Source organism: Gopherus flavomarginatus, chromosome 4, assembly GCF_025201925.1.
Source record: "Gopherus flavomarginatus isolate rGopFla2 chromosome 4, rGopFla2.mat.asm, whole genome shotgun sequence".
In the NCBI taxonomy this organism is placed as follows: domain Eukaryota; kingdom Metazoa; phylum Chordata; order Testudines; family Testudinidae; genus Gopherus; species Gopherus flavomarginatus.
In genome coordinates, this window is record NC_066620.1 from 116,003,782 (window position 1) to 116,027,378 (window position 23,597).

Here is a 23,597-nt window from a genome sequence, read left to right on the forward strand (position 1 = left end):
TAAAAGTGAGGGGGCTATGCCTCTGTATTGTTCCTGTGTTTTTCTAAGGCCTAAAATTTACAGTGCTAAGTGAATCCAGCCCTAAGTGTCTTAGGCTCCCATGTCCCATTTTCAAAATTGATTTAGGCATTTAGGAGATTAAACCTCACCGAGAGTTGATTGGATTTACAATCCTAAACACTAAAGTCACTTTTGATAATGGGCCTTAGGATTCTAAGTCATATAGGCCATGTCTACACTTGCAGTTGTGCAGCGCTGGTAGTTACAGCTGTGTTCGTACAGCTGTGTAGGGCCAGCACTGCAGAGTGGCCACACTGACAGCTACCAGCACTGCAGTGTGGCCACATTTGCAGCACTTGCAGCGCTGTTGGGAGTGGTGCATTGTGGGCAGCTATCCCACAGAGCACCTCGTCCCATTTTGGTGCTGTGGCTTGTGGGAAGGGGAAGGAAGTGTGTGGGTCTTTCCGCTTCCTGCTCCAACGCCCCGTGGTGCTTTGCTGCACATTCCGAGCAGTTTGGCAGCATTGTGAGTCTGCAGCGCGATTTCTGAGATTTCTGTTACAAATGGAGCCTGAGCTGCTGAGGACCTTGCTGATGAATGTTGCCAGCACATCACGCATGGCAGTGGAGCTATTCCTTCAGCTGCAAAGTGACAGTGAGGAGTCAGACGATGATATTGAAACGCCTGACGCTCAAGACACTCAATTGCTCGTGGCAGTAACAGACGTGCTTAGCACCGTGGAACGGCGCCTTTGGGCTCGGGAAACCAGCACTCAGTGGTGGGATCACATCGTCCTGCAAGCATGGGATGACGAGCAGTGGCTGCAGAACTTTCGGATGAGAAAAGCCACTTTCATGGGACTGTGTGCTGAGCTCGCCCCTACCCTGCGGCGCAGGGACACGAGATTGAGAGCTGCCCTGCCAGTGGAGAAGCGGGTGGCTATTGCAATCTGGAAGCTGGCAACTCCAGACAGCTACCGATCGGTGGCGAACCAGTTTGGAGTGGGAAAGTCGACCGTTGGAATGGTGCTGATGCAAGTTTGCACAGCCATTAATCGCACCCTGCTAAGAAGAACTGTGACTCTGGGGAACGTGCAGGACATTGTGGATGGCTTTGCACAAATGGGTTTCCCTAACTGTGGAGGGGCAATAGATGGGACGCATATTCCTATTCTGTCACCAACCCACCTGGCATCAGAGTACGTTAATCGCAAGGGGTATTTCTCCGTGGTTCTGCAAGCGCTTGTGGATCACCGTGGGCGTTTCACTGACATTTACTCAGGATGGCCTGGAAAGGTGCATGATGCACGCATCTTTCGGAACAGTGCCCTGTTCAGGAGGCTGAGGGCCGGGACTTTTTTCCCAGACCGCAAGATCACAGTAGGGGACGTCGAAATGCCCACTGTGATCCTTGGAGACCTCGCTTAACCCTTAATGCCATGGCTCATGAAACCGTATACAGGGAAGCTTGACAGGAGCAAGGACCGGTTCAACTACAGGCTGAGCCAGTGCAGAATGACTGTGGAGTGTGCTTTTGGCCGTTTGAAAGGGCGCTGGAGGTGTCTTTATGGGAAGCTAGATTTGGGGGAAAGCAGCATCTCCGCTATTATATCCGCGTGCTGTACCCTCCATAATATTTGTGAAGGGAAGGGTGAAAGATTCAGTGAGGAATGGACCTCCGAGGTTCGACACCTAGAGGATGAATTTGCACAGCCAGAGAGCAGGGCTACTAGAGAGGCCCAGGAAAGGGCTTCAAGGATTAGGGATGCCTTAAGGGAGCAATTTGATGCTGAGAGCCAACAGTAATGTTTGGTGCCTTTGCTGTGCTCCTTTCTACCTTGGGGTACAATATTTACCACTTCCTGCAATAATAAAACGTATTGTAAAAGCCATAAAATCCTTTATTCAAAGTAGAGTACATAAAAGGCCAGGGGGGTTAGGGTGGTGGACTACATTCAGAGGTTTGAATATGTCCTGTTTGGATTACTGTTCAATGTCTGCTGCACTTCAGGATTACTATGCTGCAGAGTAATGGGGGTGGAGTGCACAGGGTAAGAATTGTAGTTATCAGGGCTGGTAGGTGATCGTACAGGTGTTGGGGGCAGCTGGGGGTAATAAGAACCAGGCTGCTGGAGAAAGGTGTTTTGTGCAAATACTGGGGAACAAGAAAGAGAGCTTTGGGAGGGGTGTGGGTTACCACGGTACAGATCTGCCTGCATGGCTACGAGAGACTCAAAAGAGTCAGTTTGGCGAGCCAGGAGGCTTATCAGGTGCTTTGAGGTTTTTTTGGTAGCCAATTCCTTTCTCCTGCTTTCTGTTTGCCTCCACTCATACATTTTCTCTCTCCATTCCTGCGTCTTCCTACTTTCTCTGTTGTAGTGAATCATAACTGCTTTGATCAATTCTTCTTTTGATTTTCGCGGATTTTTTCTCAAGTTCTGCAAGCGACGTGAGGCAGGTGATCCGGCTGCATTAGTCAAGGTCACTAAAAAAAACATAGATAGAAACATGTAATACACAGAGGCTACATTGTTTATTATCACACAGTGAAGGAGTTTTTAGACTTTTTGTAGCATCCTTCCCACATACCTAACATAACACAGAGAGGCCAGGGAAGCGAAGGCATGGCGAGCAATGGGGTGAGTGTTTCTGCCCCGACTGCACCTGGGAGGGGGAATTGACCGATGGGTCACTGGGGTTTATCTGCACTGGGTACAGGAGGTAGCTGGTGTCCTGCACAGGGGACAGTACTGAACAGGAAGGTGGCGAGCTGCTGGCGGGGGGGACGGTCCGCGTAACTGCCAGCCTGCTGGTGAGGGGGGGGAAAATGCACAGCTGGGCTGGCTGGCTGCTGGGAAGGGGTGGGAGAGACCGGAGCGCACCGCGGGGCTGGCTGCCTGCTGGGGGAGGGAGACCGGAGCGCACCGCGGGGCTGGCTGCCTGCTGGAAAGAGGAGGGGGGAGACCAGAGCGCACCGCGGGGCTGGCTGCCTGCTGGAAAGGAGGGGGAGAGACCGGAGCGCACCGCGGAGCTGGCTGCCTGCTGGGAAGGGGGGGGGAAGACTGGAGCGCGCTGCGGGGCTGGCTGCCTGCTGGAAAGGGGGGGGAAAGACCGGAGCGCACCGCGGGGCTGGCTGCCTGCTGGAAAGGTGGGGGAGAGACCGGAGCGCACAGCGGGGCTGGCTACGTACTGGAAGGGGGTGGGGAGACCGGAACGCACCGCGGGGCTGGGGGGGGGACCGCGAACCTGGCGCCCTGCACTCAAGTATCCCTAAATTCTCAACAGGGTTTCCTACTGCCAGATATATCACTGCTGCGTGTTACCTGGGAAGAGAGGGAGGGTCTTCTACAGCAATGTGGATTCCACCCTGGCCCCTATGCAGCTTGCCTGTGTGCAGCCATGGTCCCCCCCACCCCTCGCTGCACAGTGGATCGGATGAGTTAGCCTGACCGGGACAAGGACCACGGTGGCTCTCCCTATAAACTTGCGAAAGCACATTGCCCACGCTCTGCTCCCTATAAACTTGCGAAAGCACATTGCCCACGCTCTGGCTGCAACTTTTCAAGAGATTACCGAAGCAGATTACAGAGATGTGATAGAGCAAATCAATGGGCTATTCCACGTTTAGGCATGCATGCAGGCAGCCATAACCCAAACCCTCCTCTCCCAAAAAATAAAAATCTGCTTACCCTGAGCACGCTCCTCAGCTTCTTCCTCACCAGCAACTTCCAGCTGCTGCGACTGGCTAGCCTCCTCCTAGCTTGAGAAGAGCTCCTGGCTGCATGCCTCCTGGGACTCCGGGGTGTCTCCCTCCACGCCAGTAGCCTCACTGTCAGCTTCCTCTACACCCTCCCCCACTTCTCCCTGCTCTGAACTCTCCATCGTGCTCCTAGGATTGGCAGTGGGGTCACACCCAAGTATGGCATCCAGCTCCTTGTAAAAACGGCAGGCTGTGGGGGCAGCTCCTGAGCGGCGATTTCCCTCACGGGCTTTGCAGTAAGCACTCCTCAGCTCTTTTATTTTGACCCTGCACTGCGACGCGTCCTGTTCATGGCCCCTTCTCAGCAAAGACTGTGATATCTGCCCATAGGTATCATAATTTCTCTGGCTGGAGCGCAGCTGTGCTTGCACAGCTTCCTCACCCCAAACACTGATGAGGTCCTGCAGCTCGGAATTGTTCCATGCTGGGGCTCGTCTGGGGCGTGCAGGCATGGTCGCTGATTGATTGAATGATTGATTGCACTCCACATCTGGCTGAGCAAACAGGAAGGAGATTTTTAAAATTGCCGGGGCATTTAAAGGTGGGGTCAGCTGAGCCCAGGGCAGTGGAGTGTGCATGATTACCAGAGAGGCTTCTAAGGTATGCTGGGATACCTCCTTATACCCCGGAGGTCAATAAAAGCGCTGGTGGGCGTCCACACTTGCTCACCAGCGCTGGAATCCCTACACCCGAGGCTCGACCGGGTGTACAGCCAGCGCTGCAACTCCCTGGTTGCAGCGCTGGCTGTGCTTTGCAAGTGTGGCCACATCCTAAGTTGCAGCGCTGTAACCCCCTCACCAGCGCTGCAACTCTCCAGTGTAGCCATGGCTTTAGGGTATGTCTACACAGCATTTTGAAATGCACCTCCTAGCCTAACTAGATAGACTCAGGCTCACGCTAGTGCTCTAAAAATAGCTGCACAGACACTACTTTAAAGTTGCAGCTCAGGCAGGAGCTTGGGCTCCAAACCTCACCCCTTCTCCCTAGGCTTCCGAGCCTGAGCTCCAGCCCAAGCCACAACTTCAAAGCATTGTCTACACAGCTATTTTTTAGAGCACTAGCACAAGCACTGCAAACCCAAGTCTATCAGTCTGAGCTAGAAGGCTCACTCCAAAATGCTGTGTAGACATACCTTTGTGAACATTTTTCTCTGCACGGCTACAGCAGCTGAAATCCATGATCTGCGCTGCTGTTCACTAGTGTATTAGAATCCCAAACCACAGCTGAATTTAGGATTCCACCTGAGGTCTGGGTCTACAAAGAGAAGTTATACCATCACAGCTACACCAATCAAGGGTGTGAAAAAAACACACCCCTGAGCAACATAGGTATGCCAACATAACCCCCAGTGAAGACACACCTATGCCAATGGAAGAAAGCTTCTGTTGACATAGCTAACTTCATTCAGGGAGGTGGTGTTCCTAGACCAAAGAAAAAACCCATCTGTTGATACAGGGTGTGTCTATGCTGGCATAGTCTCTGTGGTATAGACATAGACTCAAATATTCTCAGAGGTTTAATCCAAATATCCCTTCGAGATGCTCAAATCATCACTTAAGAATTTATGTGCCTAAGAATTAACGTGAGCATCCAAATATAGGTTTTGGACATACTATTAAAGCACTCATTCATAAACTGAGCACAAAGTAGATGAGCAGATGAACAAGGACTGAATCCTGAAATATATGGGTCTGAAGCTTATTACCAACAAAGAATAGAGAAGGCCAAACACATACTTCTGTTTATTTTTTTTCCATAAAACAAAGGCAGGAGGACATCAAATGAAATTAAAGGAACCAAATTTAAAAGGGATAAATAAAAATACTTTTTATACTCAGTATACATAGCCATTAAACTGTGGAACTTACTGCAGCAGGATATCATTGAGGCAAATAAGTGACTACGTTCCATACATTATTTAAATTTTTACATGAATAATAATATTATTTGCATTTAAACTAACTAGGATTAAATACTTTAAGGGCTGACAATTAGCTACGGTCTGGAAATTGTGCCTCAAAGTATGTAGTTTTGAACAAGTAAGTGCACTATGGGAATGTTTATGATTCTCTCAAGCATCCTTAACTTGATCACTGCAAGAGACAGAAGACATGACTAGATGGACCAATGGTCTATTCTGGTATGCATTTCCTTTGTTCTTTTAAGAGGCAAGGGATTTTGAACTAACTAATATAGAAGAACTCTTAATGCTTTCTTACTAGCACTTCTGAAGAACATAAACAGGATGCTATCAAAGGAAAATATTATGGGGGTATATCACCACATTATAAAGCACTAATTTGTCCTTACACAGAAGGACAAATCAGCAGAATAAATATGATTAATGTTCTCTATTAACACATTCTGTCTGAAATGTAAATACTTTGGAAAAAATTAGAAATTTCTGATGATTATGTTCTCATGTGCTTTTAATATGGCTGCGTGAACTCTGCAGAGTTCTGTTTCTCACCATAATGTGTTGTGTTTAGGTACTGTAGTTTATATGACTCATATTTTTTAGATGCACTGAGACATGGCTAAGTATTAGACTCCTAAAGATGATGCACAATCATAGGACTTTGCAAGCACAATTGAGGCCTGTCTGAACATTTGATCCTGGGTACAAACTGTCTCCATAGAGAGTAGATTTCCAGGGTTAGATGTCTGAATGCCCATGTAAGAAAAATCAGATTGCAAAAATTGTCATATACTACACTGTGTGGCTTATTTACAGCAAATATGTAGTTGGCTATACAGTGGGATATGCAATTAGACAAGAAAACACCTTACCTCCATACTTTTAAACTCATTGTCATAGCCATGATTACCTCCACCACAAAATGTATAATCTTTATTCCTAAGAAGAAATCATTTTATATTGTAAGTAAAAATGGTACAAATACAACAAAAATACCAGTTACCCCCAAAAATCTTTACTTTGGGTCACCTCGTGAGAGAAGAATTTTGGATAATATTTTGGTACTGATTGTTCTTATAACACAGTGTTGACTTTTGCAGAGACCTCTGCTTCTCTTAGGTTACTAAGATTACTTTAACCAGGAATTTGCCCCAAGATTCTAGCTACTGTACAGTGCATTTATGCCTCTGAAATAATCAGAGCAAAAGGCTGACCTCCGAATTGGGAAGTTCCAAAAAATGCATCATCTGCTTGGGGCTAGTTTTATAATAGCTTTCCTTACTATTCACATCTTAAAACAAGACTTCTGCCTGGAAAACCCAACTATGTTAGTCCTCTTGGAACAATTTCAATCAAGACTACAGATGGTATTGCCTTATGAGGAAGAATTTAAATTTAAATACATCATTCTAAAAATGTTTGCATTTTTTCTACAAATTGTAGCCTTAGTTTTGATTTTGTATATTAAATACAATAGAAATGTCATACTATTTGACTTACAATGAGTAGTACTTGAAAGGAGAAGATAAATATGAACACATTCCAAAATAAATAATTCTCTTAAATATCTAGAACAAATATTGGACACTACTCAAAACAAAATATGAAGTCAAATGCTAAACAGGCATTTTACCCTTCTCTCAATAAAACTTAAGTTTTAAAAACATTATTAAATAAGATTACAGGAAAAATAAGTCCTCTGCTCAGAAAGAGACAGAAGGTATTTAAGAGAAAAGAGAAAGAGTTTATTTTAAAAACCATCCAAAAAGCAGGAAAAGGTTTAACCATCTGGAGATCATTTAGGAATATGTATCTATATGTAAAATACTGTACAAAATATATTCCCAAAAGGTTTGGGCCAGTTGAGCCAATAATAAGTGCAAGCAGAATTTGCACCTGTAGTGCATTTCCAACTGAAAGTGCAAATGGGATGAAAGGAGCTCTCAATTTCTGACTTTCTAAGATTTTTCACCTTCATTTTTCCACATGAAAATTGATACCCTGACACTATGCTTATAATTTATTACCACTGCACCTCTGAGTGTACACACAATATACATTTTTTAAAATATACTCCCATGTATTTATGGTGTGTGTATGTATAACAGGGACAGACCCCACTTGTCGACTGGCAGGAGTGAACCTGGGACCTCTGGAGCTAAATGCATGAGCCTCTACTGCATGAGCTAAAAGCCATAGGCCTCTTAGCTAAGACTGTGGAGGACACTCATTAAGCTAGCTCTCTAAGTGGTCTCAGTACCACTAGATGGAACAGAACACCACACCCAGGCAGTGTGTGGGTTACATATGCCTACAATATATACAGTCTGTGTACACACATTATTATAAGCAACTAGAACAGCTAAGATCACATAACTATTTCCATTCTAACCATTCCTTTTTCAGTTAATCATATCTTTCCAAATCATTCACTTTTTGGTAAATGTTTCAGGCTTAGTCTCTTCCCAAAGGTGATTTATTTTTTCAAGTTTGAGTAAAAATACAGAAAATGTGGCAGGAAATAGACTTCCACCTTTATAAAAAGGGTCCTGCAAGATTTTTTTGAACTGCTCTGCCACTGGTATGGCAGGAGATAGAAAGCAGGGGCGGCTCTAGTATTTTGCCGCCCCAAGCACGGCAGGCAGGCTGCCTTCGGCAACTTGCCTGCGGGAGGTCCCCGGTTCAGCGGATTCAGCGGCATGCCTGTGGGAGGTCTGCCAAAGCCACAGGACCAGCGGACCCTCCACAGGCATGCTGCTGAAGGCAACCTGCCTGCTGCCCTCACAGCGACAAGCAGAGCGCCCCCTGTGGCTTGCCGCCCCAGGCATGCGCTTGGCGTGCTGGTGCCTGGAGCCGCCCCTGATAGAAAGCTAAAACTTGACAAGGTAAGAGTCCTAATTAAAAAGTGTTTTGAATATTTCAATGAAAACTGGCTTTGAATTGACTGAGTTATGAGCTTTGAAAAACTGCAGCACTCTTTGCATGATGGATTCTCATTAATTGAGCATATAAGAAGCCAGTTCTGTCAGCCCTACATAGTTAACTGATGTGATGAGACATTTAGTGAAGGTGAACAATGAACAAGATTTCAATTCCCCTCATTTACCATGCTGATTTGAAGAGAAAACTCTATGCACACCATGTAAAGCAGTGGATACCTAGCTTAGGCTTGGTCTACACTACGCGTTTAAACCAATTTTAGCAGCGTTAAACCGAAACGCTGTACCCGTCCACACTACGAGGCCCTTTATATCGATATAAAGGGCTCTTTAAATCGGTTTCTGTACTCCTCCCCGATGAGAGGAGTAGCGCTAAAATCGGTATTACCATGTTGGATTAGGGTTAGTGTGGCTGCAAATCGATGGTATTAGCCTCCGGGCGGTATCCCACAATGCACCACTGTGACCGCTCTGGACAGCAATCTCAGCTCGGATGCAGAGGCCAGGTAAACAGGAAAAGCCCTGCAAAATTTTGATTTTCATTTCCTGTTTGCCCAGCGTGGAGCTCTAATCAGCACGGGTGGCAATGCAGTCCCAAATCCAAAAAGAGCTCCAGCGTGGACCGTATGGGAGATACTGGATCTGATCGCTGTATGGGGAAACAAATCTGTTCTATCAGAGCTCCGTTACAGAAGACGAAATGCCAAAGCGTTTGAAAAAAAAACCCTACAGGCTACACAGTGCTGCGTGACAAGCGTAATGGGAAGCCAGAGACTCAAATGGACGCTCCTGAAGGGAGGGAAGGGGTACTGAGGACTCCAGCTATCCCACAGTCCCCAGCAGTCTCCGAAAAGTATTTGCATTCTTGGCTGAGCTCCCAATGCCTGTAGGTTCGAACACATTGTCCGGCGTGGTTCAGGGAATAGCTCGTCAATTTACTCCCCTCCCCACGTGAAAGAAAAGGGAAAGAAATTGTTTCTTGACTTCTTTCAATGTCACCCTGTGTCTACTGAATGCTGCTGGTAGACACAATGCTGCAGCAGTGAAGAGCAGTATCTGCTCCTCTCCCCGCCCCAGTGGCAGACAGTACAATATGACTGATATCCATCATCACCATCAGCCCGTGAGTGCTCCTGGCTTGCCTCAGGAGAGGTTGGCCGGGGGCGCCTAGGTAAAAATAGGAATGATTCCTGGTCATTCCCAGTAGATGGGACAGAACGGCTGGTAACCATCCTTATCATAGCAACTGGGGGCTGAGCTCCATCAGCCCCCTCCCTTTCCTGTGTAAAGAAAAGATTCTGTCCTGCCTGGACTATCACAGCAGCGGCATGCTGGGGTCCTCTCCTCCGCACCGCTTAATGTCCTGCCTGGACTGTCATAGCACCAGGAGGCTGCCTCCCCCTCATTTTATCTCACTAACAAGTCACTGTTTCTTATTCCTGCATTCTTTATAACTTCATGACACAAATTGGGGGGACACTGCCACGGTAGCCCAGGAAGGTTGGGGGAGGAGGGAAGCAATGGGTGGGGTTGTTGCAGGGGCACCCCCCGTGAATGGCATGTAGCTCATCATTTCTGCGGGATCTGACAAGGAGCAGCTGTGCTCTCTGATACACTGGTTCTCTAGCACACTTACCCCACATTCTAGGCAGGACTGACTCTATTTTTAGAAACCATAAAGGAGGGATTGACTCAGGGAGTCATTCCCAGTTTTGCCTTTGCGCCCCCGGCCGATCTCAGCCAGGGGCACCCATGATAGCAGCAGACAGTACAGAAGGACAGATAACCGTCATCTCATTGCCAATTTATACCGGCAGCAGACAGTACAGAACGACTGGTAACCATCTCTGCTATCATGCAAAAGCAAATGAATGCTGCTGTGTAGCGCTGGAGTATCACCTCTGTCCGCGGCATCCAGTACACATATGGTGACTGTAAAAAAAAAAAAGCTGAACGGGCTCCATGGTTGCCGTGCTATGGCATCTGCCAGGGCAATCCAGGGAAAAAGGGCGTCAAATGATTGTCTGCTGTTGCTTTCCCGGAGGAAGGAATGACTGACGACATTTACCCAGAACCACCCACGACAATGATTTTTGCCCCATCAGCCACTGGACTCTCAACCCAGAATTCTAAGGAGCAGGGGAGACTGCAGGAACTATGGGATAGCTACGGAATAGCTACCCACTGTGCAACGCTCCGGAAATCGACACTAGCCTCGGACCATGGACACATACAGCCGAATTAATGTGCTTAGTGTGGCCGCGTGCACTCGACTTTATACAATCTGTTTTATAAAACCGGTTAATGTAAAATCAGAATAATCCCATAGTGTAGACGTACCCTTACACAGACACACACAATCATTTCCTTTTAATATAGCCTCCTAAACATTCATCTAACTGTCTGGAAAAGCCAGCATTCTAAGGACCAACTATTGTCTTCAAGGCAAGAGAGACAGTTTTAAATAGAAAGCAAATGACACATCTGTGAAGGAAATGAGGCATCTAAATCATAAAGGTAAGAATCAGTTTACAGCCACAATTTACCTAACAGCCAGCCACTGCCGGTCCACCATAAGATGAACTTTGTCAATGCGAATGTTGTTAGCATAATGGAATCGCTTGGGCAAGTTGGGTGTCAAGTAGGGTTTGAAATGTTGGTTGGGTTTTCGGCACTGAAAAACATAAAAAGGTCCAATCGTGTTAAGATTTGCACTACGACAAACACAAACACATCATTCAGCAATGCCCATAGATACTGTGGAGATTGGCACACTAAATATACTGTATATATTGATTGATAGCTAGAACAATATCTTCTTCACTGACTTATTCCACCACATTTTTGTCTCAGTTGATAATAGATAGTAAAATGTCTTACTTGGATTTGTTACATAGGCCTTTGACAAGATGTATTGTAAGTGTGTCAGTCTTTAATAGGAGACAGTTGTGAAATTATAAATAAGAACAAAAAACTTGTAATGGTAAAGATATTGGTATATGCTATGGCTAATGTTACTGGCATCCATACCATGCAGTTAGTATATCAGTTCACATTCTATAAGCTAGTAATTAAAGGTCCCTGAAAGTTAATGCTTTTCTGCAATCTTTTACCAGTTTACCATGCAATAAATAGAGAAGAGGACTATATCCTTTCACAAGGTGTCATTTTGAAATCATTAAAAATTATAAGCATGCAAATCTCTTTCTTGGAAAAAGTCAACATCCCACTTTTGGCACTGTTGTTTATAAATGTATCATTACTAAAAGAGAGAAAATTTGCTGAGTTGCCAAAATATAACTTTGAAACAAGTTGAATAGATTCTAATGAGTTTTAATAGAACAAAAGTTTTTCTAACATCAGCTAGTGTAGCTACAGCTAGTTTTTCTTTCTGGTTAAGAATCTGTAGGATCTCAAAACTCAGAAGTTGCCAAAAGTAGAAGAATAAAGGAGCATAAGTATGTATTAAGTGCCACAACAAGTACAAATCTGAACAACCAAAACCAACCTATTCACTAGACCTGGTGACCTCACTTTACAACTGACTACCCCTAACACGTTGATTAGGCTTTCTGAAATTCCTTAAAAAGACAATATATATTTCTTGTTTGAAATAAGTAATGGGAATTTTTTAAAAATAATGACGCAATTATAAAAATTCAGAAGGTCCCAATAATTCTGATTGGGAGATACTTTGTTTAAGGCAGTGTTTCCCAAACTTGGGACGCCGCTTGTGTAGGGAAAACCCCTAGCGGGCTGGGACGGTTTGTTTACCTGCCGTGTCCGCAAGTCTGGCTGATCACGGTCCAGTCCCTTGGCTCGCACCACTTCCAGCAGCCCCCATTGGCCTGGAGCAGCAAACCGTGGCCAGTGGGAGCAGCGATCAGCCAGACTTGTGGACGTGGCAGGTAAACAAATCACTCTCAGGGCTGTACTTAATTGTGTCCAGCTGCCTATGGCCCTCAGGGGCCTTTCCAACAGCTAGAGAGCACCAGAGTAAAGCAATGCTCCAAGCATGTATTGTTTTCCCTGGTTATGCCCCCTACCCTGGAAACCAGCAGTGGAGCTCTCTAGAACCACTACTGCTAGTTCTGTGCCATCCGGGGGTTCCCCTACACAGGCAGAATCTTTAGGTAGTTGGTTAAGCCAGCTAACTGGTCTCTTTGTACCATCAGAGAAGCACCAGGGGCCAGAGTGGGTGTAAGAATCTGGTCTGAGGTGTTCAGCTGCTAGAGCTGTATACTCTGTTTGTATTAAACCTGTGAAATGAGAAGTGAGCCTGGATAATCAAATAAGCAACTTAGATTGATAATTTTTATTCTTTTAGAATAGGATTCACTAAGATGGCTACATGACACCTATTATATATGCCATGAGACAAGGTCACTCCTTAAACTCTATATGGGATCCTCATCTAGGGAAAAGATAGAGGAAACCATCAAATGATATAATAGAATACACTGATAGTTGGTGCAAGAAAATCAGACTGAAAGAGGCTAGGAACCCTGGGCTGCACTACATACTAGTGACCAATGATAGAAAAAAAAAGAGGGAATTCCCAAAATTCTGGGCTATAGCTATAGGACAGACATTTCACATCTCTTTTCATATACTCTGAATGGCTATTTGGATTATTTAGTTAACACTTAATTACTTAACAGGGATGGAGAGCTAATAACTGATGACATCAAGGAAGGTTTAGCCTATTTTGCTTCAGCCTTCACTAAAAAGGCTAATTATGACAAGATACTCAACACTATTAATATTAACAACCAGGGGAAAGAAATGCAAGCCAAAATAGGAAAAGAACAAGTTAAAAAAATATTCAAATCAGCAGTGCCTGATGACATTTATCCTAGGGTACTTAAGGAACTAGCTGAAGCAATCTTGGAACTGTTAGCAATTATCTTTGAGAACTCCTGAAGGACAGGAGATGTCCCAGAAGACCAGAGAAGGGCAAATATAGTAACTATCTTCAAAAAGGGGAACAAGGAGGACCCGTGGAATTATAGACCAGTCAGCCTAACTTCAATACCTGGAAAGATATTGGAACAAATTATTAAACAGTCAATTCGTAAGCACTTGCAGGATAATATGGTTATAAGGAATAGTCAGCATGGATTTGTCAAGAACAAATCATGCAAAACCAACTTAATTTCTTTCTTTTGCTGTGGATGTGGGAGAGCAGTAAACGTGATATAACTTGATTTTAGTAAGGCTTTTGACATAATCTCACAAAACTTTCTCATAAGCAAACTAGGAAAATGTGATCTCAGTGAAATTACTATAAGGTGGGTGCACAACTGGTTGAAAGCTTATACTCAAAGAGTAGTTATCAATGGTTTTCTGTCAAATTAAGAGGGCATATTTAGTGGACCCTGCAGGGGTCAATCTGGGGTCTGGTACTATTCAATATTTTTGTTAATGATTTAGATAATGGAATGGAGAGTATGCTTATAAAATTTGCAGATGACGCCAAGCTGGAAGGAGTTGCAAACACTTTGGAGGATGGGTTGAAAATTCAAAATGACCTTGACAAATTGGATAATTGGTCAGAATTCAACAAGATGAAATTCAATAAAGACGAGTGCAAAGTACTTCTTTTGGGAAGGAAACAAAAATCAAATGCACAACTACAAAATGGAGAATAATTGTCTAAGGGATAGCACTGCTGACAAGGATCTAGGGGTTATGGTGGACCACGAATGGAATATAAGTCATCAGTGTGATGCAGCTGCAAAAAAAACCTAATATGAGTCTGGAGTACGTTAACAGGAGTGCTATACGTTAGACACACAAGGTAACTATCCTGCTCCATTCTTCCCCTCAGCAGCTCCCATCCACCAGCAGCCCCACCAATCAACTCCTCTCCCTCCCTGCCAGTGCCTCCTGCCCGCAGCAATCAGCTATTCTGCGTTGTGCAAGAGGTGCTGGGGGGCAGGGGAGGAGCAGGGATGGGAAGAGGCAGAGCAGGGGCTTAGGAGAAGGGGTGTGGTGGGGACAGGGCCTGGAGTGGAGCGGGGGCAGGAAGAGTTGGGGCAGCGATGGGGGTTTGGGAGAAGAGGCAGATGGGGGCAGGGCCTGGGGTGGAGCAAGAGGTTGAGCAGCCCCGGGGACCAGAGGAAGCTGGCACCTGCGCTTCCAAAGGAAGTTGTGGAGTCCCCATCATTGGAAGCTTTTAAAAACAAGTTGGATTAACACCTGCCAGGGATATTCTACATTTTCTTAGTCCTACCACAGTGCAGTGGACTGGCCTATATGACTTCTCGAGGTCCCTTCCAGCTCTACATTTCTATGATTCTATGATTAAAAGTTTAAATGATAAAATCAATCTAAATTATAGACAAAGAAATGCAAAAATGAAGCTTCCCACAATAACATTAATTTGGCCATCTTCTCCATCCCTCATATTTTAAAGTAGATATTGAACTCTGTAAAAAGTATGGAATTAGCCAATAAAAAAGAAAAAAAACAAAGGAGAAGAAATTACTGCACATGTAATGAGGCCGAGTTAACCTTCCTGTAGGAAACCCGGGCCTGCTTCTCCACTGCCTTGCATCTGTACTCTAGATCCTAGCTCTCAGATAACTCTTTCACTGCGTGCCTGGTGGTGGGGTAAGGTCTGTGGATCCACTCCAGTGCAAGTCAACCAATTCCAGTGCAAATTCAACCACTCTGGAGTATGGGAAATTTTCTTCCCTTGATCCCCCAGAGCAGGGCCAGCTCCAGGGTTTTTGCCATCCCAAGCGGCAAAAAAATAAATAAATAAAAATAAAAATAAAAAAAGCGATCGCGATTGGTGGCTGCTTCACCACACCACTTTCTTCTTTGGCGGCAATTCAATGGCCGGTCCTTCCCTCCGAGAGGGACCGAGGGAACCGCCGCTGAATTGCCATGGAAGAGCTCAACATGCCACCCTTTCCCCTTGGTCGCTCCAAGCACCTGCTTGCTCAGCTGGTGCCTGGAGCCAGTCCTGCCCATAGAGACCTCCTGGGCCAAGCCCATGGACAAACTGGAGCATCTAGGATTTGCCTACAATTGTACTCAAAGAGTCAACCTGAGTCAAAACCAACACTAAAAACAATATGGAACTGGTGCAAAAGTTAGGGTTTGAGAAGTGCACACGCAATATAGCGACAAAAATATGCCTTTTAATCAAAATACCATTAAGAGGAAATATATATACAAGAGTTTACTCACGGTAAGGTTTTTAACAATTCCTTCCGAATCAACTGTTTAAGAAAACAGACAATAGAATAAGTTGCATTCAAGCTATTGAAAATTCAAAGCACTGTGCAAGAATTTGCACTATTTTTGCATCCATTTGTATGCTATTTGTAAAAGTGAGCACCAAGTATTTTGTCAGTCTGTGCAGATTACCCAGCCATCTACTTATCAGCTCCAGAATCACTAGCTAGGAACCCAAAAAGGTGGACTGCAGAAAGCTGCCATGGCAGTATCTAACCAAAGACAAAGCTGACAAATCACTGGAGACAGACTCTCCACCTCTACTCCACCCTCACTTTGGAATATCAGATTTGCAGTACTGGACAAGACCTGGATCACTGGTCCTTCAAGTCTTGTTTCCTGGCTTTGGCAGTGGCCATACCTAATGCTTCAGAGAAAGGTAAATCTGCTGCCATAATTCATCATCCATAATGCTTCAGAGAAAGGTAAATCTGCTGCCATAATTCATCATCCACACTTTGAGAGAGAGAGAGTTAATCTTTTGTTGTTAACATTTAGTTTTGAGTTTGTTTTTATTTTTACTGAACCCTGCTGCTTTAGGGAAGGCTAATGTTTTTTAGGGATAATAAGATGCCCACAAGAAATGAGAGAATAATTACATTAATTTAAAAAACACTATATCTTATTCATTTCCTCCTCAAGGCTTCTCATCCTAGCTTGTCTATTCTGTTTCTGTCCTGTTTAGAGTGCAAGCTGCTCAAAGCAGGGACTGTCTTTAGTTTGTGTGAGATCTATCCTACTGCCAAGCACATTAGCTGTGCATTAAAAATGTGAAATAATAATAAATAAGCACAATAGCTTGCTGGCTCCTAAGGCCCTAAAACAAGCATCACTTTTACCATAGGAATTCGGTATGCTCATTGAAATGAGTGACTTTGGGCTTGTACTTTCCCATGTTCTGTTCCCTGACTGAGAGGGAGAACTTAACTCAAGTTGATAGCATGATACGCTACAGGCACATTTAAATGGTTTCCATTATTATTAATTTGTATTATATCTCCTAGAGGTCTCAACCAAGATCAAGGCCCCACTGTGCTAGGTGCCGTACACACATGTATTAAGAGACAGTCCCTGCCCCGGAAGAAATTACAATCTAAATGGAGAAGACAGACTCCAACTGGGAGAAAGGCAACATTATTATTATCATTTTACAGACAGCAAACTGACACACAGAGATTAAGTCATTTGCTGGTGGGCAAAATATCTGTGGCACGAGGTGGGAATTGAACACAAGTCTATCCTTTCTTTTTCCACATGAGATGAAAACTCAAATTGCAATCTGTCATAAGAGTTTTTATTTTTTAGCATCATCTGGAGTTACAGTCACAGATCACTCTTGCAACATTATTTTCATGAGCCAAAGACATGATTGATTGGCACAGAAAAGTGTTCATTATAGACATCCCCAAGGTTCAAAACTATTGATTATCCACCTTCCTTATTTCTTTCCTTTCTGCTGTGCTGGGTTCACACTTACAGGTAAAGTAGTCTTCTGGAACATTGTACGCCCGAATGCGAGCTGCAGGCCCATCATACATGTAGAAATTAATTTGATTAAAATAATCCGTCATGTATTCTAATTGGTTGCAGTAGGTCTTATCCATTCCTAAAATGAGAATACATAAATATTTATTTTGTTATATTAGAAATTGGAATATCAACAAGACTATTTATAATAGTTTATTAAAATAGTGATCATGAACACCAGAAACAAGGAAGAGAATAAACAAGGACATATAATGGAACAGATACTGAAAAGTACAAAACTAGATACAGTACCATGATCAGCCAGAACAATAAGATTTACACAGTTGTGCAGGTTCCTCTGTTTTAGTCCCTCCATTAACATCCCCAATGCCTCATCTGCTAACTGCAAGGCTTTAATGACCTAAAGAATAAACAGAGTTTCATTAGAATTTCTCCTTGCTATTGATTTCAATACCCCTAGTCTATCTATCAGACTGTATAATCAGAGTAGGGAAAAATAAGCAAGTTTCTCTATCATCTTTCTACACTTAATTTTTCTTTGTGTTTGAGCTAAAAAATAATTCTGTCAACATCACTGCATTTTATTAGTGCAAACACCCACTGGTTCCACAAAGCAAAGCATGGTCTATACTGCTTTCTCCGTATAAAAGAAGAATCCCTCCTGCTGGCATAGCTAGTGTCCTCTCTGACATATCCTTAGATTGTATGATCTTCAGGGAAGAGACTATTGGCTTGTCTTCACTACTGTGTTAAATCAGCACCAGTGCCATTGATGCCATTGATGAGCCAGGGACCAGCCTAGCTTTGACAGGCTCCTGTAAGGGAGAATGAGCCAACCCAGACCCATTTGAAAGTAATTAAATCCCTAGGTGGTTGGTTGGCAGTTAATATGCTAATAAGCCACAAACATGTTTTTCAAGGCTCAGCTGGGGTGGGAGGATCCTAGAGATAGGAAGCTCCTGAGAAAAGTGGCTCCCAGGAGAGCTCACCAGGGCAAGAAGCCTGAAAGGTGTGCTCCTAGAAAAAGGAGCTCCCTTAACACTGAGGAGCTCCCAGAGGTGGTGGCAGCAGCAGCAGTACAGAGGCCTGGGGGCCTGCAGCTGCCTGGAGAAAGTGGGTTCAGGTAAGTGCTGCAAGGAATAGAGGTGGAGACTCAACTGAACCCAGCCCCGAGAAGGAAGGCTGAGGACTCCAGACTTGAGGAGAGTGATAGCCAGAGGCTAGAGCCAAGAGAAAGAAACTTTATTTCTGAGTTTATCTGGACTCAAATAAAGTAGACCCGAGGAGGGGACTTGTGTCTCACACCGTTTGGCTGTGCTGAGTTATTTAAGGAATACTGAAGAGGATAAACTGTGGCAGGATCCTTGCAGGGCCATCCTGAGATAGCAGAGGGGGGACACTTCAGGATGCCACCCTGTGATAGTGCCCAGTTTGAAACACCTAGGACTTGATTTTTTTTCAGACTATTTAGCATCATCGAGCACTTTATACATTGAAAGCACTGCTCCCATTCTTTTCAATTTCAGCTGTCAGTTTTCAGCACTTCTGAAAATTAGACCCCAATATCTCAAGTAGGGCACCCATAATATACAAGCAGTGACCTCTTGTGAAAAGTTTGGTTTAATGACTTACCAAGCATCACACAGGAACCCCATGGCATAGGCAGGGATGGAATCAGATTCTACAGGGTAGCATTCAACTGCCTTTACCACAAGAACCTCTTCAGCTCCCTGTGGCTAAGGAGCGAGATAGGAGAGTGGAAAAGCAGCAAGTGGGGTTAGGATCCCCCCTCGCATCCCACATAGGCAGCTGGGAAATATATTGAGATTTTTTTTTTTTACTGCTGCTAGAGCTAGCATCTAACCCCTTCGCCTGTTCCTCCTCCCCTAGCCCTTCTGCTTCTGCAACTAATAAGGCAAGGGTCCTACAGATGGAACTGGTCAAGAATCTTTCAACAAAATGTTTTTTTTCATTGGAAAATGTTGATTAATCAAAACCAAAACTTTTCATAGGAGTGTATTGGCTTTAACTAAATTTTCATTGGGAAGGCCTCTCAGATCCAGGATGGAATTTAGAGATGGTGGCAGGGAGAGATAAAGAAACCTTAGAATAGCCACATGCCCAGTGGATAGAGCACTCACCTGAGATGTGGAAGAAGCAGGTGCAAGTCTTTGCTATGCATGATTTATTTCCTATTTTTGAATGCTTGACTTTGTAACCTTAATAATGTTCCTTTAACTTAGAGTTGTGTGTGTGATATTTTCTGATTTTAAAAAAGTAAATCAAAAAATCTCTGCCCCCCAAATTCCATCACATGGCATCAGGTTGACACCCACATAGGTCATCAGCAGGGTTGCAACCATTTGGTCCACCACGTAGACCTTTGCCACTTGAGCAAATGGAGTAACTGATAGCAGTAGAAAGTTGCCATTTCCTACATAAACCAATACTAAAGGAGGATGAGATATCCTTTGTTGGTGGGTTTCACAAATACTTGCTAAGAGCAGAGGAATGACAAGACTCAGAAATCTTGGGTTTCATTCCATGTTCTGGAGAGGAGCATAATTTGTTTTTCCCAAATGTGGTCCCTTCTGCCCTGTCCCCTCCAACGTCCTGTCCATGTCCCAGTCTTGTCTCTTCCCCTATGCTGGGATGCTTGTCCCAGCCCCATTCTCCACTCCTCAGGCTTCTCATCCAAGTTCCAGTATCCTTGTCCAGCTGGTCCTAGTCTCCCCATCCCAGTCTCCTTTCCTTGCTCATCCCATTTTCCCCCTTCTGGCTCTTCATCTGATATCTTTCCTCTTCTCCTGGCCTTCAGTCATCTTTATGCCCTGCCTTTATTTGCCTCCTATACTGGCTCAGCAGTTCTGTGGGAAAGCATGAGCAGTCCAGTCACATGCAGAAGCTGTCAAGGGACGGAGTATGTAAGTCACTCTGTGACTAGTCATCACTAGGCTGGTCAGCATTAGGATTCATGAGACGCTGGAGCATGCTCAGTGAGGACAGAACCTTTGGCGATTTTAGCTGCTTAAACTCTAAGAAATCTACTGAGCATGTGAAAACAGCAGCTTTTTCAAAGGCTTATCACTTGTCAAAATTTGGATGAACACAAAGATCAACTCCTCTGCCAAATGTCAAGTTCCTTCCCCTAACTACGGGAGCGCTAGAGCTTTCCAAAGAAAAATTTGCCAGAATTTTTTTAACATTGCAAAAGAACACATTTTTCCCTAGTCTCATTTTTAGAAAGATCTGAACCATTTTGGTTGATTTTTTTTTTAAGTTAGACTGTGACAGACCCCTGGCATGGAAAATTTCAGCCCAAATGGTTAAAGTTTGGCAAAATCATAAGCAATTGAAAACAGAGTCTTATTATGAGAAATGTTGAGCAAACTTAACCTTAACCTTAATATGAAGAAGGAATGTAAACTCTCCTGCTTCTAGACATAAACCAACCACTAATCAACATGGATTATGTAAGTGAGTAAGAAGTTTCCCCTGTAGGCTGGTTGTTCCATACATGTCCACTAGAGGGACCATACCATCCTCTGAAGGCCAGTTTCAGAGACAGACACAGAGGGTATGTCTATACTACCCACCGGATCGATGGGCAGCGATCAATCCAACATTTATCCTGTCTAGTCTAGACGCAATAAATCGACCCCTGAGCGCTCTCCCATCAACTCCTGTACTCCAGTGGTTCTCAACCTTTTTGGCTGGCGGGCGCCAGCCGAAGGACCACAGCGGCGGCAAAGCACCCGCCGAAATGCCGCGGCTGCGACACCTCTCGATGACACCACTTGCCATCGATAAGCGACGTCATCAAGAGGTGTTCCCACCGAAATTCGAGAGCAACGCCTCTCGATGACATCACTTGTCGAGGGCAAGCAGCGTCAGCGAGAGGCGTCCCTGCTGAAATTCGAGGGCGATGCCTCTCGATGATGTCACTTGTCGACAGCAAGCAGTGTCAGCGAGAGGCATCCCCATCGAAATTCAGGGGCAACGCCTCTCGATGATGTCACTTGTCAATGGCAAGCAGCGTCAGCAAGAGACATCCCTTCCAAAATTCAAGGGCAACGCCTCTCGATGATGTCACTTGTCGACGGAAAGCGGCGTCAGCGAGAGGCGTCCCCACCAAAATTCGGGGGCAACGCCTCTCGATGACATCACTTGTCGGCGACAAGCGGCGTTATCAAGAGGCATCCCTGCCGCGGCATTTCAGCGGGTGCTCTCCTGGGGGCCAGGACGCAGGAGCATTAAGATACCCCCGTGGGCGCCATGGCGCCCGCGGGCACCACGTTGGGAACCACTGCTGCACTCCATCGGTGCAAGAGGCACAGGCAGAGTCAATGGAGGAGCGACCGCAGTCAACTCACCTCAGTGAAGACACCACAGTGAGTAGATCTAAGTACATCGAAGCTGCGTTATCTTAGATCGATTCCCCCCCTCCTCGCAAGTGTAGATCAGGCCTAAATTAGATAAACTATTGGGCTGATCTGGTATGACAATGTCTATGTTTCCCAGGAAGAAGTGTTCTGTGTGCATGTAAGTGAAAGTGAAATATACTTTGAGTTAGGAATAACAGAAAATGTGATGAATGATGTGGACTAAATAAAATACATATTAACTGGTGTTTGTATTGTATTTCACACTCATAAAAGGATTTAGCCAACTCTAAGAATTTGTCACATGGCCTTCAAGCATCACCTATCAACCAAATGAAAGTTTGTTCTAAATATGTCCATGCTTGAATCTTAATATCCTTCCTAGAACTGTGCAGGTCTGAACAAATTTTCTGCAGCTCTGGTTAGACTACAGCTCTGCTTTTGTACTTGCCGCACTGCTAGTGTAGTAAGGGAGGCCCTAAGATATAAATCTTGGTATCAGAGGCCCAGTATGAGGCCTGAGGCCTGAACTAAAGTAATGGTCAAGACTTTGCTAACATAAAGCAAAGTTAAGCTGTGAGCCAGAGGCAGGCCCTGCTCACAGAAGCTGGCAAGGAAAGGGCTGATGCTGCAAGAAGATACGTACCTAAAAGGTACTGAACACTAGATATCAGAACATTCGCATACTTATACATTCCACACAGATAACAAGGAACAGGCTGACCCATGCCAATAACAGGGCCAAAAGGGTAATATGATGGATAGAGTTGTTTTGTTCGAACCAACATGTACAAGGTGAGAGGCGTCACCTTACTACATAGAGGGGTTGTACCTTGCTGCGTAGATGGGTTGCAACTCAATACATCAGGAGTGATATGTAACTTGTTTGCACCTGTGTATAAGAATGCATCCCTGGGGTGGTGTCTTTGTCCGGACGAGGGGGCAGTGGAAAGTCCCACCACTGACTGAGCCGAGTCCATTGCCAAAGGGCACTTTCTCGTAGTATGCCCTGTAGAGTAACAATCTAGGAGGAACTATCATTGTGTCCAATATGGCAATAAACCTGGCCGACGTGCCTTCGTACTTTACTAGTCTCTGTGGTCATTGGGGGTTCTCTTCAGGTCTGCTGTGTCAGCTATCTTCGAAGAGCTGGGACAGCACACAGAAGGAACACACGCATGCAGCCAAGTGATATCAACATTGAACAGAGCAGAGTGATATCAACATTGAACCATGGCAGGGTGGGCCTCACTACTCCCAAGATGCTAAACAAAATGAAACTAGGGATATTGATGGTTAGCACTGTTTGCTGAATTCCAGTATTGAATAATAGTTACTGTGTGCAATTAACTAGAGCGTAAAGCAAGTAATCAGGACTCTTCTGAACTATATAAATTACTGTATACCATTACTTCTGGAGCAACGTAGCTTAAGATTAAAAAAAAATACAACTTACTCCACCACTAACTGGTCCATATGAGTGTCCAGAACTATCAGGTTCTTCAATATACAGAGTATAGAAATCTGGCCTAGAGTTAAACCAAAGAAAAGAGCACTGTGAGAATTTGGGAAAGTTTCTGTAAAAACTTTATTTAAAAAAAGGAAACACTGAATAAAATTCCAAGCAAACAAAAAAACTTAGCACAGTTGAAGCAGTTTCCTCTCAATTGCTTTTGTGAGCATAAACACTTCGGCCCACATTTCCAGAAGTGGCCTTCAATATCTTTAGTTGAGCATCCAGAAATTGAGGCACCCAAAATTAGAGGCCATGGCCAGTGATGCAAGTGGAATCCATTTCTGACTGGTACGGGAGGCAGAGAGGGCAGCAGCTAATGGGGGGGCACGTCACCTTTCATGTGACT

At 44.7% G+C, this 23,597-nt stretch overlaps 1 protein-coding gene across 4 annotated transcripts in view; it reads right to left on the minus strand.

Moving 5' to 3' along the window:
• Positions 1 to 23,597, minus strand: part of LOC127049124 (ectonucleotide pyrophosphatase/phosphodiesterase family member 3-like) — a 93,078-nt gene that overhangs the window by 20,969 nt on the left and 48,512 nt on the right. For all 4 annotated transcript variants that reach the window (XM_050949539.1, XM_050949538.1, XM_050949540.1 and 1 more), the window contains 6 exons: positions 23,192 to 23,264; positions 17,645 to 17,753; positions 17,343 to 17,471; positions 15,818 to 15,849; positions 11,164 to 11,291; positions 6,551 to 6,617 (listed from right to left, as the gene is read on the minus strand). In XM_050949539.1, coding sequence (XP_050805496.1) covers positions 6,551 to 6,617; positions 11,164 to 11,291; positions 15,818 to 15,849; positions 17,343 to 17,471; positions 17,645 to 17,753; positions 23,192 to 23,264 — 538 coding nt within the window. The remainder of the gene's footprint in view (positions 1 to 6,550; positions 6,618 to 11,163; positions 11,292 to 15,817; positions 15,850 to 17,342; positions 17,472 to 17,644; positions 17,754 to 23,191; positions 23,265 to 23,597) is intronic.